The sequence below is a fragment of the Protopterus annectens genome, chromosome 5.part0, assembly GCF_019279795.1.
Source record: "Protopterus annectens isolate FY-2018-M chromosome 5.part0, PAN1.0, whole genome shotgun sequence".
Lineage (NCBI taxonomy): Eukaryota > Metazoa > Chordata > Ceratodontiformes > Protopteridae > Protopterus > Protopterus annectens.
The window spans coordinates 1,434,651,262-1,434,669,300 of record NC_056735.1 but is presented as its reverse complement, the minus strand read 5'-3'; the positions used below and the strand labels follow the sequence as shown (position 1 = coordinate 1,434,669,300).

The window sequence follows — 18,039 nt, the reverse complement described above, 5'->3', positions numbered from 1 at the left end:
AGCACATTCCACTTTCTGTTGGCTAAATCATTGTGCTAAAAGCTTTGTGCTCCCCTTATACTGCAATACTTTAACATTTGTCAGACCCTCTAAATAATTCCAGTTACTTAACTATATCTCTCTTTATTTCTACTCTATTCTTAAACTCCACTTTTATTTTTATCCAATTCATTAGCTGTGACATCTGAAGACATTTCTATCTTTCCTAATAACTGTTGAACAATTCCCACTACTCATTCTTTAAATTCCTCTCTTTTTAACAGGTAGGTGGGGAAGTGTCAGTGTCTTATTTTTTACTTTATTACCCTGCATTTTTATCTTAAATGTTATTGGTGCATGATCTGAAATAGTTATTGGATGTCTGTCGAAGCTTTTAATTAAATGCACATGTTCCTGTGGAATATAATTTTTGTTTAGTTTAGTCCTGTTATTGTACCTTGAGGAATAATATGTATATTATCTCCAAGTTCCTACTGGTGAATTCATGTCTTCCATACCAAATATTTTCATACATTTCTTCAGAAATATACCCTCTTTTTTATATTTCCCTTCTAAGTCCCCCAGATACATCCTTACTGTTGCAAATCAAATTCCAGTCCCCACCTATAGCTAATATTCCCTGCTGAAAGCTGATAATTTCTCCCAAAATTTGCAAATCAAATTCCAGTCCCCACCTACAGCTAATATTTCCTGCTGACAGCTGATAATTTCTCCCAAAATGTTCTTAAGCTCCATAATAACAGTTTTAGGTGGAATATAAATAAATGCCGGTGTAATCTCCTTCCCTTGCCAGTAACCCCTTACTACCACAAATCTACCATTATTATCTTTTTTTCTCCTCTTCTATAATTACTGGAGTTCCTTTAGCAATTAGTATAAGTACTTTCCTTTTCCTTTGTCCCTGATAGTCTGCTAGACATCCCTCCTGAAATCCTTTCTTTAGTAACTTCACATGCTTATTTCATACTAAGTGTGTCGCATGTAGCACTGCTATTTGCACTCTGCATTTCTTAATATAATTCAATACTCTTTCCTTTTCATTTATACCTGTGAGGCTATTCATGTTCCAAAATAATATGTTTGGTGCAGCCATTATAATAAGTAGTTATTATTCCTACCTGTTATATATGACAGATTTTTTAAATGTCCATTTCCAGTTTTTGTATTACATGTACCTACTAATGTTTGGCAGGTTGATATTTCATACAATTGTTTCTGTCATCTCCATTTGAACATATGTCACATTTTACAAGACTTTGTGTTTTAATGAAAACTTTCGAACAAAAAAAAAAACAAACATCTCCCCAGATCCCCTATAACCTATTAACTTAAAACTAAAACACAAAACTATGTACATCTTCAAATAATGATGTTTAATCCTCCTGATAGGAACAATTGTCATAAATCAGCAGTTGCACACATGCAGGCAAACCTAATCTAAAATTAAGGTTATCCATGCTAAGATGCATGTTACAGATTCTTCTCCTACTTACACTAATTGCTGTCTGTTTTGTCTTACCTTTATTCCCAGATGTGAAAAACAGCCTGTATATTTTCTAAAGCATTAACTTTTAGCCTTAAAATATACTCTGGCTTTCATGTAGCTTGTCTCCATGGAAACCTGAAAATAAAATGTACATCTCCCTCAGCTACAGACTTCTCAAACTGAATATTTATTTGCTAAAGAAAAACTTTTCATTACATTCAGTGTTCTCCTATTTATTTGCTTACAAAAAAAGCTTATTAGTTTAAGCCAAGGGCCTTCATCCACGTATTCACGTATGCAAACATAAGAAAAAACATATCAGATCTACATATATTATAATCCGTATACTTTTACACTCCACACTGTGGTGGTGGTGCTGTGGTAGCATTGTCGCCTCACAGTAAGACGTTGTCCTGTTCGATTTTCAGCTAAAGCGTCTTCTGTGTGGAGACATGCGTGAATGGGAGTACCTTCATTGAAGGTTGTGCATCAGAGCTGGCAACTCAGCACGTAAAAATCTACTGCCAATCATTAGCAGACCAGAGTTCAGCTGTGGTGACCCCTAACCGGGAAAAGCCGAAAGACACAACAACAACAACTTTTACACTCCACGGTCTGCCTCAGCAACCCAAGATTGCAGCATATTAACATAAACTTGCTTTTGTCTAATCTTTCCTCTCTTTTCATATTATAATGCTTATATTTCTTAAAACTAAATAAAGAAGAAAAAGGCACTTGTTACTTTAGTATCTTTATCACATGCAGCAATAACTGGAAGTATCTTGTTATATAACATGCAATTTATATATTAAAATGTGTTATAAAATACTGTTAAGAATAAACATTATTTTACTTACAGTTACTTTTTCCCCTTATCTCCTTCTTTGTTCCTTTTCATTGACATGGAATGTGAAATATGTCTGTTATTCCTCCAATACGTTTAATAAAGTCATCAAAAAATCAAATCTTTCTCAGGCTCTTTTTATTTTAAAGCCATATTACACAAATGTGATTGATGCTTTATAGTCTCACATTTATTCACTAATTTCAGTGTTGCTGTTCTTCTTCCTGTTCATCTCTATCTCCCAACCCCAAACTCCATTTCAAGTTCAAGGTACTCCCGAATCTTGTAGCCAGCTTGTGCTTTTTTCTGTCTCTCAAGCATTTTCGTTTGGAACACTGGAAAAGTTTCATTGCCAAAGTCTCTCTATGAGCCTTACCACCAGAAGAATGAGAAACAGAGTCCCCTTCTGTTTGCTTGCTCACCCCTTGTCAGACAAACATTTATGTTTCCCCCTTAGCCTAGTCTGCATCAAAAAATGACTTTTGTCCTCTGGGAAAAAATATTCTGAAGACAGCTGAATAGAGCAGATTGAATCTCAAACCTCTCTTGACATTCCATGATTGCTGGAAAACATTTGTTACCCTTCTGCATGATGTACAGTAAATAATCATTTTCTACATACACTCTACTGTCTCCAGTTTTCAATATTTTGCCCTTCTTCCACAGTTTTGGCAGGATTGACTCTTTCTATTGGCATGGCTTCATCTTTACTAATATAGGTCTTGGTTGCTTTCTCATGGACAGGTTTAGAACATACAAAAGATGTGCCCTTTCAATTAACAAATCCTGCTGTAAAATACCAGCCTAGTTACTTATTTGTGCTGTCATAAAATTAATACAGCCTGTTCCTTCCAGTTTCTCTAGTACAGCAGAAAATCTCAGGTATTTTTCATCCTGCTCTGTCCTCTAACTCTGCCATTTTTTGAAACAGACTTCTTGAGCGGTCATACTCAGCCAACATTTTCTTCATTTTGACCTCTGACTTTTGCAGTTTTATCAGTTCATCTGAATAGCTGTTTAAAGCTTCTTCCATTTTCCAGCCATGTGCTGTTGAGTTGGTATACTTATTCAATGTTTCATGTATTTCAATCAACTCAGCACATTTAATTTATTTTTCCTCTGAATTACTGGAAGCCATCTCTTGTACCAGTGTTGGAGCCTGAACTTTATTAGCTAAACAGCTGCAGGATTATTCCAGTTAGAGTTTTCTCTTTACCTTTTCTAGCTGATTTTCTTTCAGGCTCTCTTAAGTTTCTTCTTTGCTGGCTTCCAGGCAGTGTCCTTACTTGCCAGTGACTGAAATTTACTAAAACAGTCAGAATTACTAGCCCTTATCTATCAATTTCATTTTTCACACTGGGGAACTGAAATTAAGCAGCTCATTAGTGTGCAGCCTTCTTGAAAAGCTCCAGGAACTCAGGTACTAGCCTAACAGAGCAAAGCCTTTTAGTAATGGGGGCTGATAAAATTCAACCTGTCTCTAAACAAACTATTGCAATATGGTTGTCCTCTCCTATAATTTTCAGTTGCTCCAGTCATGCTAAATTCTCTTCCAGACTATGTTAAGGCTCATTCAACTAGGGCTTCATCCTGTTTGATGGCATATTGGAAAGGGATGAACTCCAGAAGCATTCTAGAGCCAGCAACCTGGTCCTCATTTCATACCTTCACAAACCTTTGCAAACTGGATTACTTTTCAAGGTCCAGAGCAGACTTTGTTAGGACCATTCTCAAGGGATTCCTGGATCCCTATCCTTCCACCTGCCAGGTAGAGTAAGCTTTAGGAATCTACTCAAAATGCCAATGAGTGAGTGGGAATGATGAACATAGTACAGTTGTGTAAAGTGTTACTGTGGATGTTCAAATTCCTCATTGCATCAGTGGCAACACCCACCTGCCATCCCCTAGACTGTGCACAGTTAAAGTGGGTTTCAACCTCTTGGATTCAGTTGTTGTTGGATTTGTTTTTTTTTATATGGTATTGTGACTGGCTCTGAATTTACACATGCTAGGTGATTCTGATTTCAGGTACTTTCCTGTCCTTCTCTGTGGAAGCAAAAAAAGCCTGAACATTCACTTTCTGTGACAGCTGAAGACTTTCTTTCAGGATATGTTCAGCCAATCAGCTGTCACAGGAAGAGACAGAGGGGGGGAGATTCTAAACTTTGGGATGCTGGCTAGTACTGGGTTACCTTGGCACATAAGATAAAATATACTGTGGCAATGAGGAATCTGAACATCTTCTGCTACATTTAAGTAGGTCTTGTGCAATTGTACTTCTTTAGTTGTTTTAATCTGTTATAAAGACATATAATGATCTGTACTGTACCATCCCCTTGTAACTAATATGGCTGGAGGTGGTAGTACACTTGCTTAGAAGTCTTAAAGAAATATATCAATCACTGAATACAATCAATCAAACATTAAACACATTCACCATAGTGAGTCAGTCAGGAGAGTATTTACGTTATTTCTATAGAGTTCTACCTTATTTCTAATAAACTGTGTCTTTTTCAGTGAGTGTTGTTTGATTTAATTGAAAATCAGAATAATGATCTGAGCTTTGTCTCCTTCTTCAAAGACGAGCCTGACTTGCTTGTTTTTTTTTTTCCTAAAGAGAAAGTTTTATGAAGCAGTTTATTGATCGTCAGCAGCAGGATACAAGTTGTTTGTTACGGAGACTCCCATCTGCATCTTCATCATCATGTGATCATTCAAAAAGGTCTGGAATTGAGGAAAATAAATACATGGACCAGAAGGTAAACAATGGAAAACAAGAACAGCTCATGCATTATAATAAATAAAGGATAAAAAAATAAACACATTGCCAAAATGAATGTACAACTACTGAAATCAGTATACCACAAAAATAGTTTGAGTGCATTTCACAAAAAAAGCTACTAGTTCTCCCTTCTATTTCACTGTGTGCTTAACTTAGTTTAGAATAGCATTTAGATACACTTTATTTTGTTAGATCGCATATTATCCTTGTTTATAGTGATCAGCGCCTTTCCTTATATAAACATGATTATAGCTGAGACACAGTGAGATATTAAATGAAGATAGGTAACAAAATGCATTTTGTCTCTTTAGTTACGGAAGTCTGTGTTCAGCATCAGAGCCAGAAATCTTTCAGAAAAGGAAGGTGCTGTGAATAAAATCCTTAGGTGAGCATTAATGCTGCTTTATACAGTATTACTACTGCAAACATTATCATAGCAGAATGACAGCTTTAAACCATTAAGCCAGTTATATTGTGATTATTTTATGTTTTGCTAAAAAGTAACATGATATTCAACAAAGCTGTAAATGCATCTTTTGTGTCTTTATATACCAAGTCTCATTGGCATTATGGTGAAGTTTACTGCAGCAAACAAAACAAATTGCAATCAGCTGAAAGTCCACGCATCATAAGCACTCAACCAAGTTAAACTAGGTTACAACATATGTATTGCCTGATTTGGCTTTTCTTAATACCTCCTAAATAATGACAGAAGTTATTTAGTCTGGAGAGGCATACTACTTGTTTCACTTGTATGCAACAGAGTCTAATAATAATTATTTTAGGATTATAATTGCTAGTTATGTTTCCTAAGCATAGCAATGTCATCACGAAGGTGTGACATTTATTACCAAGAAACACCTTAGCGTTATGCACATGCCTGTCTTGATGCACCACATTGCATTGAATATACTACATAACAAATAACAAGTCCGATATGACATTTCTCTAAGGATGCTTCTGTTTTGTCAGTTCTGATTAAGGGAACAAGATCCAGACTCGTATGTTAACCAAAGGAATTTTTTGTGGGCTGCAGTGCAATGCAGACTTGTGTGATACATCGTGTCACTTTTTGTCTTTCTTTCAAAGTTGATGTAATTTAGGCTGGCATAGTGTCAGCGGGTATGAGGAGTTACTGCAGTGAAAAAAATAATTCAAGTAAAAAAACTAGTTTGGAAAATAAGATGAAATCACTACAAAAGCACCAAAATGAAAATTTCTCATCTACAGAATCACAAATAACTAAAAATAATTATAAGTAATTTAATGTGCCATTTCCTTTTAGTAGAATTAGCTTTAATTTCAGCTCATATTCCTTCACAATGACTGTAAGTATTTATTTGTTTCATTTAATTAACTTATAAATGGATGGTTGCTATTGGCCATAAGGAATTATTTTTCTGCACAGCCCATGATAATGAAAATGCAGCTTTTAATACAACTTACTAGATGCAGTATGCGCATATTATAGACAGTCCCAGTTTTATTATTCTTACTGATTGCTTAACTGACAAATAGATGCATAGATCTTCGACAGCAATGCTTGAAAATACCTGACACCGTGGTTTATAATGCATTAAAGAGATTGTCAGACACAAGTTGTTGTATTCCATAGCTGATTTAATCTCAAATACTATAATACTGTAATTCTATCAGCTTTTAAATTTAGTTATAGTACATTTATAAACAGTTTCTGGTGTTAATGTTTAAGGTATTGATGTGTAATATAGTCACAAAAGTCAAAAGAAGGATGCTGTAGAGCTAAGGCTAGCATACGAGAATAGAGTACTTCTAGTGATGTGTGATTCCTTTCTGTGAGGACATCAGATAGCAAATGAAAGTCAGGAGATTTAAGAATTCAAGTTTTCCTTTGGTCTCATTTTTCTTGTAAGTTAAAGGTCATCTTAGCCAAAATTAGCAGTAAAAGTAATGTCTTTTGGCTTTTCCTGGTTAGGGGTCGCCACAGTGGAACTCCAGTCCTCTAATGATTGGCAGTGGAGTTTTACGGTGCTGAAGTGCCAGCCCAATGCCCAACCTTCAAAGAAGGCACACCCACCTACCTGCATATCTTTAACGTCACTCAACCGCGGGGAGGACATGCAGACTCCACACAGAAGGTGCTCCAGCTGAGAATCGAACTGGAGAACCTCTCGCTGTGAGGCGACATTGCTAACCGCTGCACCACTGTGGGCTCTTACCCAAAATTAGCAGTATGTATATAAAATACCCAGCACAAGTGTGCTCCTTTGGAAGCCATGTAAACTGTTTACAGAGTAAAAAAATTGTGTGTTTTTGAAGATATAAAGTACAAATCTACAGATGTTTTCTGCAGCTACATACAGCATGCAGAAGCAAGGCCTGATCATACACCACCTACATATACATCAGTAATACTGACTAGCTCTTCTCTAGCAGTTAAACAAAGTTTAAAGCAGTAAACCAGAGAAGAATAGACAGAGAGAGGCTATGTGGCTTTTTTAAAGAGTGCACCCTTTCTGCAGGAGTCCCAGTAGCAGTGGAGCAGGATGTTTTCACTGAAGTAGGGCTTACAAAGATCTATATAACACAGCACAAAGCAGCAGGAGCCATGGAAAATTCTAAAATACTTTGCAAGCACATTGTTAATTCAGAAATGACAGGAAGTGTTTTCTAACACTGAACTAGAGGAGAACAGTGCCAGAATCAGAACAGAAGTGCAACCAACTGCAGTAGAGGAAAAAGATTCAAAAGAGAGGATGAAGTTTAAAATCCCAATGACATAATGGGAGACCACAGCTTACTGCATCACACTGGGTATTCCACCATCCAGAGATATGAGGTAAAATCACTTAGAAGAAGGGATTTATAAGGAGTATTTTACAGAGTAAGTGACAGAATGCATAAAGAAGGGGATGGTATTAAATATTTTATTATGCTAGAAGAAAAAGGAAGGAGCAGAGGTCTGAAGGCTATCATATTAGCAGTGACTACTTGAAAGTATGGTTAATATAATGTCAAGAACAATAATGGAAAACATCTTAGTGATATGAGACTATACTAGAGCAGACTATATAACAATTTTGTATGTAGTGAACAAGGATTTGGGAGTAGTGGACAGTAAAAGGATAAATAAGATCTAGTGAGGGATGAATTTGAAAGGGTATGCACAAGAGGTTATCTAAAGTAAGCAATTAGAAAGAAAGGGTCAGTGAAGTTGAAGGGCAGTATCACAGATGTTTTAAAGGCCAAGAAAGGATCTACAGGATGTGTATTATAAAAACAGCACCAACACTAGGAATGGATTTGAGAATGCAAAAAGGCAAAACAACCTGGCAGGTCAGAAGGTTCAAAGATTTAAAAAGGTGAAATGGCAATAGTAATAAGGAAATGAACATGGTCTTCAGTATGTACCTGAGAGTGGAGAATGCTGGGATAGAAATAAATTATGCAAAGAGTGCAGAGTGAAAGAAAAGCAAGGGAGCACAAGAAGATTGTGAAGAAATAATTTCTATCACAGCTTATCAAATAGAATGCAGAAATGGCTTCAGTTAGGCAAATAGACTGGATAATGCATTAAGCAGTGCTGGAGAAGAAACTACTGCCATTAAGGAAGGACAAGGCTACTTCTGTTAGGATGGCGAAACATCAAGCAGAGGTGACGATATCGCCCATTGATGATCTTCTCAACAAACCCAAGAAGGGTGATGCCACAGAATTGTAGGAACACCAAGGTTAAGCCTTTAGAGAACACAGGGTCCATAAGTCCCCATGAGTTCGATAAACTGTTCAACCTGATCTCAGTGTTAGGAAAGATCATACAGAAGATGGCTAGAGAAAGGCTCACAGCTTTCTGGAGGACAACAGCCTATATAATCAGAGTTATAAAGGATTTGCAGCCAAAACTATTTTTTCAAACTAACCTGATTCAGTTACATGTCTTTTGATTGAAAGACTAGACAGGAAAGTCTAGTGGATATAATATCCATACACCTTAACTCTTTCTATATACGCCATGACCCTGTTTTTTTCCTCTCACTTCATATTGAAATTCCTGTTTGTATAAACTATTTTACCTTTAATCTGTCTATAAACCCACTAAAAGTTCTGCAAATATTAAATCATTGTCATATAAGTTGTATTTATTCTTAACTAATGTTTTCACGTTCTAATTTGATATAATTATTTGAACTGTAGATGTTTTTATATTATTTTGAAGATTGTAAAATTATTGTTCTTAAAATGATTTTGTAATTCGTTGGAGCTTTTCTCCCCAGACGGGCACCTACCCAGTCAGTCTTTCCCAGTAATGAAATGACAGTAAATAAATAAACAAGGCATTCCACTTAATTTATCATAGGATTCTACTGGGGAATCAAATTGGTGGTTTAAGTTGGGAAAAGTATTGAACTGGGTGAATCAGTGGTTAAACGCTATAGAACCAGGAATAAAAGAGGTTACTAGGGATGTACTAAAAAGGGACATTCCTTGGACTGCTCACTTCAATGTGTGTGTGTGTGTGTGTGTGTGTGTGTGTGTGTGTGTGTGTGTGTGTGTGTGTGTGTGTGTGTATATGTGTGTCATACAGGACTGAAAGTGCTGAAAAGGATTAACTAGGCAGACATTGGAGAGTCAGAAAATCAGCTAGAAAAAGATATAATACAAGCAAATGTAAATTTCTCCATTTGAAAAGCTATAATAAAGAAACCGTGTACATCCTTGGAGGGTTTAAAATCTCTTCAAATGGCCATCTAGTTTATGTTTAAAAGAAAATATTGATTCACATTGCTTAACTTGCAGGGGAAGCTTAGGTATTGGGTTATACACTTCTCCCTCCACCATGTTTTTTGTTTCTGTCGGTGAATATTTAGGTCCCTGGTTCAAGTATTGGTAGAGATAGTGGTCTTATAGAAAAAGAGAAAATTCAGGACAATCATGTCTCTAGTGGTCCGGTAAGCAAGACAACAATCTCCCCTCAAAACTCTATAAGATATTGAATAAAGGAATGGAGATTCCAGTCTACCTTGGTAGCTCAGAGACTTTAAGCCTGTGGTCTTTTTTGTTATGAACCTTTGGGGTCTAATTGTTTGATATGTTCATAACTGGCCTGATCAATGCAGAGTATAAGAGAATTATTACCTCTTTAGACCTTGATGATATTCCTTTGTCAGTTATCTGACAACTAAATAAAAGGATTTCCTGGCAACAATTGTCACATGATGGTCAAAAAGAGAGGGAGCTATCGAACTAAGTACCTGGATCCCTAATTACATTTTTGTTTTGTAACGATGTATTGTCTAGACCAGGGGTGTCCAACCTTTTCAGTTGTAAGGGCCGCATTGAGTCAACAGAAATGACCTGGGGGCCGCATGTAAAATATATTATTGTAGATGGCAAGTGAGGACCAAAAAAAAAAAAAAAAGTCTCATGTATACTGAAGAGCAAAAAAAAAACACCTACCATGTTACCATCCACACAGCAATGACAGGGCTGCAGTGTGGATGGTAACATGGCACTCATCGGTTTAAGTTTTCCTTCCATATGACTATGACAAGCACAAGCAAAATACATACTGTAAAAGTTATGACATACACATCCAGCCAGCCGTTGCATTGTTTAAATGGATTTCATCTTGAGTTTTATTTCAGAAATGTAGTTCCACTTTGTACACTCCAGAAACCAGGCTGAAGATGTTAGGATAACAGTCTCTTTCTCTCTTTTTTAACAAAAAGTTTCTTGATTCCACAGTCACATGTCTTTGGAAGATCTAAGTAAGGTAATTCAACTCCTGACCTGAAGCACCATTTGAATAAATACTAGGCTTTAACGACTTACCTGTTACTGCAGGAGATGTGTAGTCAGTGTATGTATTAATTAAATTAATAAATATAATAATCCCCCTTCACCACGATCACAATCCTCTTCCTTCAAGCTGTTTATCACGAATGTATCTAGCGACGCAAAAAAACGACAGGACGGTGCTTTGGCGCATGCGCAGACCAGCTGAAAGATGCTGGCATGAAAAAAAAGGGAAACAAGTACTGTGGCGCATGCGCACAAAAGTTAAAGGACGTGGACGTGAAGACACACGGAAAAAAAGTTTAATTACTACTTAACCGTTCTTAACGGGTACTTAACGGGTCGCGGGCCGCATGAAAGAGCTCTGAGGGCCGCATCCAGCCCGCGGGCCGCGGGTTGGACACAACTGGTCTAGACAGTATAATGATGGGAGGTGTTGTCTTTCAAAAGTGCATTTTGTTTGAGCCTATTTTTACTATGCCAAAAGTTTACTAGAGAGACTTCATTCTGGAAAGTTTGGGAGTCAGGGGTGACTCAACAACAGCCTCAAGTTTGAAATTGTGTGCAAACTTTATTAGCCAAAGGTCTCAGCTCTCTGTTTGGAGATCTGAGAGGTAAACACCAAAAAAGGCGAGATCCCAGAAGTGTGCACTGAGTGACACCACTTGTCACTTTCAAATATTCTGATGAGGCACCTGCAACTTGCACTATGTGGATTCTATTTTCAGACAGTTTGCTATCCATCTGACCACATATGTATGATACCAGTATGGGAAATGGCATTGAAAGCCTTTGACCTTTGCAAAATATTCCATACCATGAACCATGCAGCACATCTCACAAAACTAAGTAGTATTGGCCTTTCCCCTGGTGCCACTAGATGATCTGAAAACTGGAAAAAAAAGGCTCTAATCGGCCTGATGGAACAATATCATCTCACAACAGCTGGCCATTACTGTTATTTTACTGTGAGAGTCTCCAGGAATCAATTCTCATGACACTCATTTTTTGCTAGTTGTGAATGACATTGTCTGTCATTGTGAGGAAACAAAACCAATCCAATATTCTGATGACTCTGCAATCCTTCTTGCACATAACACAGTCGATAGGCAGGGTCAGTACAGAACTGTAATCCAGCTTTGAATCACTGAACCTATGACTTAGTATTTATGGATAACATCTTAGTAAAACTAAAAGCGAAACTATGCCCTTCTCGAGCCAGAATCAAATTTACTGATGGTCTAACCTTGCTGTCCTATCCATTGACAATTCCAGTATCTATGTCCCATTTAAAGACATCTTTTTTTAACCTGGTTGAACAAGAAACCAAATGAGAACATAACCTCAACAAAATTGCTAGAGATAGTAACCATTATAGCCCAAAAGACATACTGATAATGCTGTGTGCAAAACTAATGAAAAATAGGTAGGCTGTATAAAGGTCGAGATGCATTACTTAAGGGTAGCAAGCAATGCTATAGGATGTCACTGTAGAACAAATCCTTTCTTAGACCTCCCTGTAGTATAAAAACCATTGGATTTTAACCAAAAACTGTCCATAATTCAGATGACATTTTGCCTGTAAACTCCTTTAAAATGCCAAGTATCCTTCTCTGGCTAATCCTGTACTGTGGTGCAATAGGAAAAGTTGGTACACATCCCCAAAACAACGAATACAATAGGAAATGTTGGTACACATCCCCAAAACAACGAATACAATAGGAAAAGTTGGTACACATCCCTAAAACAAGGAATGCATATGGTGATCCTCACTTGCCTGTATATGTTGGCAAGCTCTTAAGCAAGAAATCTCATGTTATAAGATACATTCATGATGTAATGGTCTTTGAGATAACTTTGAAAAACATTACATAATCATATATAAAATGCAATCATCAGTGTAGCAGGACTTTATACATTATGACTTGTTGCTAAAAACTGTGTTCCAGGCACATTAATCAACTATAAAACAAGTTGCGAATTACCTGCAATTTTATAGTAAGCAATCCTTTGTATTTGCACATCTCTGCAATTTGCACTTTATCTCTGCCATGCCTCTTAATATTTTGGCTGCAGAAAAAATCAGTAATCATGAAATGTTTCTCATCTCTCTCTTGTTTTTCAACAAAAAAATATCAAATTATTATTCAAAGTGCATTTTACACACACACACACACACACACACACACACACACACACACATATATATATATATATATATATATATACATAGATAGATATCCAGATAGATTTAGATATACAAATAGATATGTTTTTAGTGATATGAATTATCATTCCACAATTTTATCTCATTCTAAAACACTGGTATTTTTCACCAGTGGTACAGTTTGTCAAATTATATAATGCTCAAAGTTCATTAGCTTGACCATTACACAATTCAAGGGTTTTCACCCTTTATTTGAGTTTATGTGACCACAGAGTTAGTATATTTAATTTCCAGGTGTATGGGGATTCCCAATTCATTGTTAAGTTCCCATACCAAAATATTGGTTGTTTAAGAAGGTAATGTCCACTTTTCTGGCTACATAGTCTTATTTTAAATATTTGAAGAGTATATTCATGTCTCCAGAAAATAACCTGTATGAAATTATGTGCAGCTTTAATTTTGTAATATCGCATGAAGATATTACTCAGAGGTGCATGGTAGATAGTACTGGCAGGGAAATGGAACACTGAAAACAGGTGTTGTAATTTGATAGGCTTTGCTAAACAGCTAGTCCTATAAGCCCTCACCTATCAAGCAGATAAGTAGGTATGGGGAGAGGCAATACCTATATAATCAGTAGCAGAAGTTGTAGCATCAAAGAAACTCAGTGTATGTGTTCCAGAGGAGTCCGGAGAATCTGGAAGAGGAGAAAGCACATTGTTGTTGGGAGATGTGTACTTCAAGAACCTGATGAGACTGAAAGCTTCATATCCTACAAGAGTGGTAGGAAAACAAAAAGTTTTCAATTCATTGGAGAGAGTTGTTCACCTCAAGACATTTTACTAGTACTTTTGGCCTGGACTAGATCCAGTTTAGTAATAACACTTTTCATGTGTGTCCAAGTCAGCAGTAAGTCCCTTTCTGTTCATTTTGCCATTTGACAGAAGTCTGGTTTTACCTGTCTTAACTAGCAATAACAGTCTTTTTTTTATCTATGGTTTTGTGCCTAAAGACTGTCTGCCTGAACTTACCCTACTATTTGCACATGGGTTTTGTCGACAAGAGATTGTGAAAGGTGTAGAGCCAATAATAAGACATAAAAACTAAGAATTTTCATCTTGTTAGTAGTTTTCTGCTCCTGTGTGTCACTGGGAAACTTCATAACTGAAACTAATGTTTGCTGTTTGGTTGATTTTTGCCACTTGTCAGAGAGACATTTGAGCAAAAGGACTGAAATATTGCCCTGTTTTGTTAAGCTTCAGTTGCTCACTAAGGCTAGATCCAAATGGATGGGGAGGGCATACAGCTACTGAAGCCTCAGTAGCAGAAAAGGAACAGCAGCATTTTGTTTATTGCATTTGTACTGCTGTTGAAAAGGAGAGAGAATTGTTGCCTTACTAGAACTGGTGAAGAACTGCTGGAAGTGGTAAATCCATACCATAAAAATAACTATTGATAGTTTTAATTTCAAAACCCAAATGGTTGAAAAGAATAAAGAAACATTTTATTTTCTATTGGATGTGCCTTTTATGCAATTTAAATTCCTTATTTTGTTGTCCAATGGTAACCCTTAAAGACGTATGTTCCACTTGTTGCAATGTACAAAAGTACTGTAATATCTTGCAATAAAATGTTATGCTGAAGGTTAAACAAGTGTTGGCTGCTTCCACTTTCTAAAGGTTTGTTTACTAGCACCTCTTCTACTATAAAATATTTGTATCCTTTATATCTTTCTTATTTTTGAGGTATTTCAATACAAAATGATGCCCCATATTTTATGACTGGTGTCCCCATTGATGTTCATTATTAGACCACTGTCGCAGTGGCCTTTGCTATGTGGATAATATCCTGCTTAGAATAAGCCATCCAGCTTCCAAAGCTTAAGTTACTCTTCATATGCCAAGACTATTGACAGCTTGAACTAGGCAGAAGGAAATCAGTGGTCTGGGCACCAAGACCTGCAAAGATGTCCTGCTACAGAAGAGTGCACCTTTTGTGAGCTTTCAAGGATGGGCAGATACATTCTTTCCTAGGATTTAACCTTTTTGGACTGCCACATGAAATTACTCTCAGTTCAAAAAGTGTCTCTTTTGAGTTCAGACTGCTATGTAGTGAGACATTTCACTGAGATACATTTGGCTGAGCACACATAGCTGAAATAAAATTCAGCTGCAGAGACACATGGCTGTTGCAAGTCCACTGCAAGCATAGAGAAGCATGCAGAACTATGCCCACACCTTCAATAACCTTCAATAACTAGGTGCACAAGGGGGAAATAATGCCCATGGCCCCCAAGGTAGCAAAAGAGAACAAGCAATATGGCAGACATCAGCAGCAGGATAGCCAGTGGGCATGTCATTATTACTGAACATGGTATAGTCAGTGCCTCTATTAATGGTATGTGTAGACAGTTACCTCCTTCACAGTATCCGAGGAACATTGTCTAAAACACATACCGGGATATAAGTGTGAAATCCTCCATGTTTAACTGCACTTTTACATGCTGTAGTTATATAACGATATAGAGTACACCAGGCACAACAGCCATTACTTCCCCTGCCTTCATGTACTTGGTTATTGAGCTGTGGTGCTACATGCTTCTCTGTGCCTGCAGTAAATTTGTAACATCCATATGTCTGTGCAGCTGAATTTCACTTCAGCAATGCATTACCAACCAAATATACTATGTGTAAATGTTTCACTGTCTCATAGCCTGACCCTGGTTCTTTTATTATTTTTAGCGTAAGGTTTTGTTTTCTCTGGAGTTTACTCAAATTTTTATTGATAAATTCTTGTATAAATTGTTGTAGGCACTGGAGGCAAGTGTGTTATGTGCTTGTCATGGTGTATGCTTAGTGAGAACACTACTTTGATACTTACCATTTACTGACTGCTGCTGTCAACACAGCCCTGAGTTTAGGCTTTCTGCTTTGCTTTAAAATGGAACAGCGTACCAGTCCATGGGTTTTTCTTTCCTCTTGTCATGAAAAGAAGACATTTTACAGACAGTCCTTACCAGTTTAACAAGCTACTTGTTTGTTTAAACTTCAGATGGGTGACCTTGCAGTAGCCATTTAAGGTTCCTTAAACCACTGATCATATTTGTTGGATTCCTGAGGTATAGTTCTTCAGCAACCAGGGACTGGAGTTAGACACATGCTCTGTACTTATTGGAGTGTCATTGGAGGGTATGGGAGAACCATGTTTGGCAGCCTCAGAGGAAAGAGTGGGTAATGTTTCTCTGCCTAGCCAGACTCAGATGCCTGTTACCTGAATTGATGTTCCTGACATGAGTCAGTCCCTTTCTGTGGAGAGCCCTGTCAAAAAGAAGCAGAAAGTTAAATATTTATCTTAGCCTGTCTCTGTTACTTTAGATTGGGAAGTTTATTGGGCTTAGTTTGGGATTTAATTCAGGCTCTTAACTCATTACATCCGAGTGACACCTACAGGTGCATTTGCAGTTACCTCCTACTGCACCCCTAGGCATCAGATATTGCTTGTTCATATTTGCATTAATAATTCCAGACCTATGCTACATACAAGGTATCAGAAGATTTTTTTCTTGAAGCATACATGATGGCAAACACAATTGTACTGATATTTGACCTCTGTCAATGAATATTTTTTAGAACTGTAAGGTGATAAGCTAATTTTTTAAAGACTCAAGCCACTCCCGCTGGGAGTTACAGGTGCACACTCAAAAGAGCTGTACTGGAGGGAATGAGTTAATCCTGGATCTGCTGGTAAGAGAAAAATGAATTCTTCAGTTTCTGAAGATTGCCAGTGTGATGAACAGGGAATACATTTTGAGGAAATAATTCTATTATTCTCCCTCCGGTAACTTAGTCTGTTTCTGAGTAGAGGATTTCTTCTGATTTTTCATTGGAATATGTTTCTTTTTCCAAAGCCATATCTAGGATGAGCCAATTTGTCTTTGACTACATATTATGATTTATTACAACTTGAATTTCCATGGCCTACTGCTGAGCCTCCTGTTCTTCCACACTTGGAGGATGTTTTTATTACAGTCTGCAACATACTGCCAGCCTCCAGCCCTTAAGAAGGCAGATAGATTGTATAAAGTTCCTCAGTCTTACAGTTACTTATTTTCTAATCTGAGATCTGACCCCACGGTGATCTCCTTGTCATAACCCTGAGAAGCTGGAAAGCTTTTGATATATTTTGGAAAGAGTGTATTTTATGCCAGTCTTATTTTTAAGACTCTTAATTGTCAAGCTCGCATTGTTAAAGTTTCTGCTTGCGTCTTTTGAAAATATTTGGAACCTTTCTGCTACCTTTCCTTCTTTTGAGGGCAAATCTTCTCTAAATGCTCTTCTTGCTTCTGTTTCTCAGATAACCAACCATTCTTTGAAGTGTTCTTATGACTCAGCTGATGCCTCTACCAGAGAAGCTGCTACTGGGTTTGTTATGAGAAGGTTTGAATGGTTACTTTCCCAAAACTTCCCTAAAGATGTTAGCACTAAAATTTTAAGTTCTCTTGATAAAGAGGTTATATTTGGATCATCTGCTGCTGAGGACATGAAAAAATGTGATGAGAGATGGAAAACGATTCAAAAGGATAACTCAGTGTTTTTCACCTTTCCTTCTCTAAGTTTGTTAAAGGTTTCTTCCCTGACACAGGATATTTTTATAAAAGCATAATAAGTAGACTCTGCAAACATCTGGAAAGAAGATGTTCAAAAACAATGAAGGAGGCTCCAAAAGAAAGGAAGAGCTTCCCAGAAACAATGACAGTCCAACAAGTCTGAATAACTATCTTCAAATTGTAATGCGCACTTCAGGAAACGTTTGTCTTTCTCAAAATCTATTTTTCCATTTCTCTCTTTGGCAACAGATAATCTAAATCATGTTAGTTTTTAGAGTGAATCATCAGGGGAATAGATGTTAGTGAGACTTCCTTCCTCTTTCTCAGGGGAATCCTTGTTCACCAGATCAAACTTTATTCCTATCTGTCATTCAGCATC

At 37.0% G+C, this 18,039-nt stretch overlaps 1 protein-coding gene across 5 annotated transcripts in view; it reads left to right on the top strand.

The window, feature by feature from the left end:
* NALCN (sodium leak channel, non-selective) overlaps window positions 1-18,039 on the top strand; it is a 3,563,801-nt gene that overhangs the window by 2,816,869 nt on the left and 728,893 nt on the right. For all 5 annotated transcript variants that reach the window (XM_044071239.1, XM_044071242.1, XM_044071240.1 and 2 more), the window contains exons 17-18: window positions 4,948-5,089; window positions 5,424-5,497. In XM_044071239.1, coding sequence (XP_043927174.1) covers window positions 4,948-5,089; window positions 5,424-5,497 — 216 coding nt within the window. The remainder of the gene's footprint in view (window positions 1-4,947; window positions 5,090-5,423; window positions 5,498-18,039) is intronic.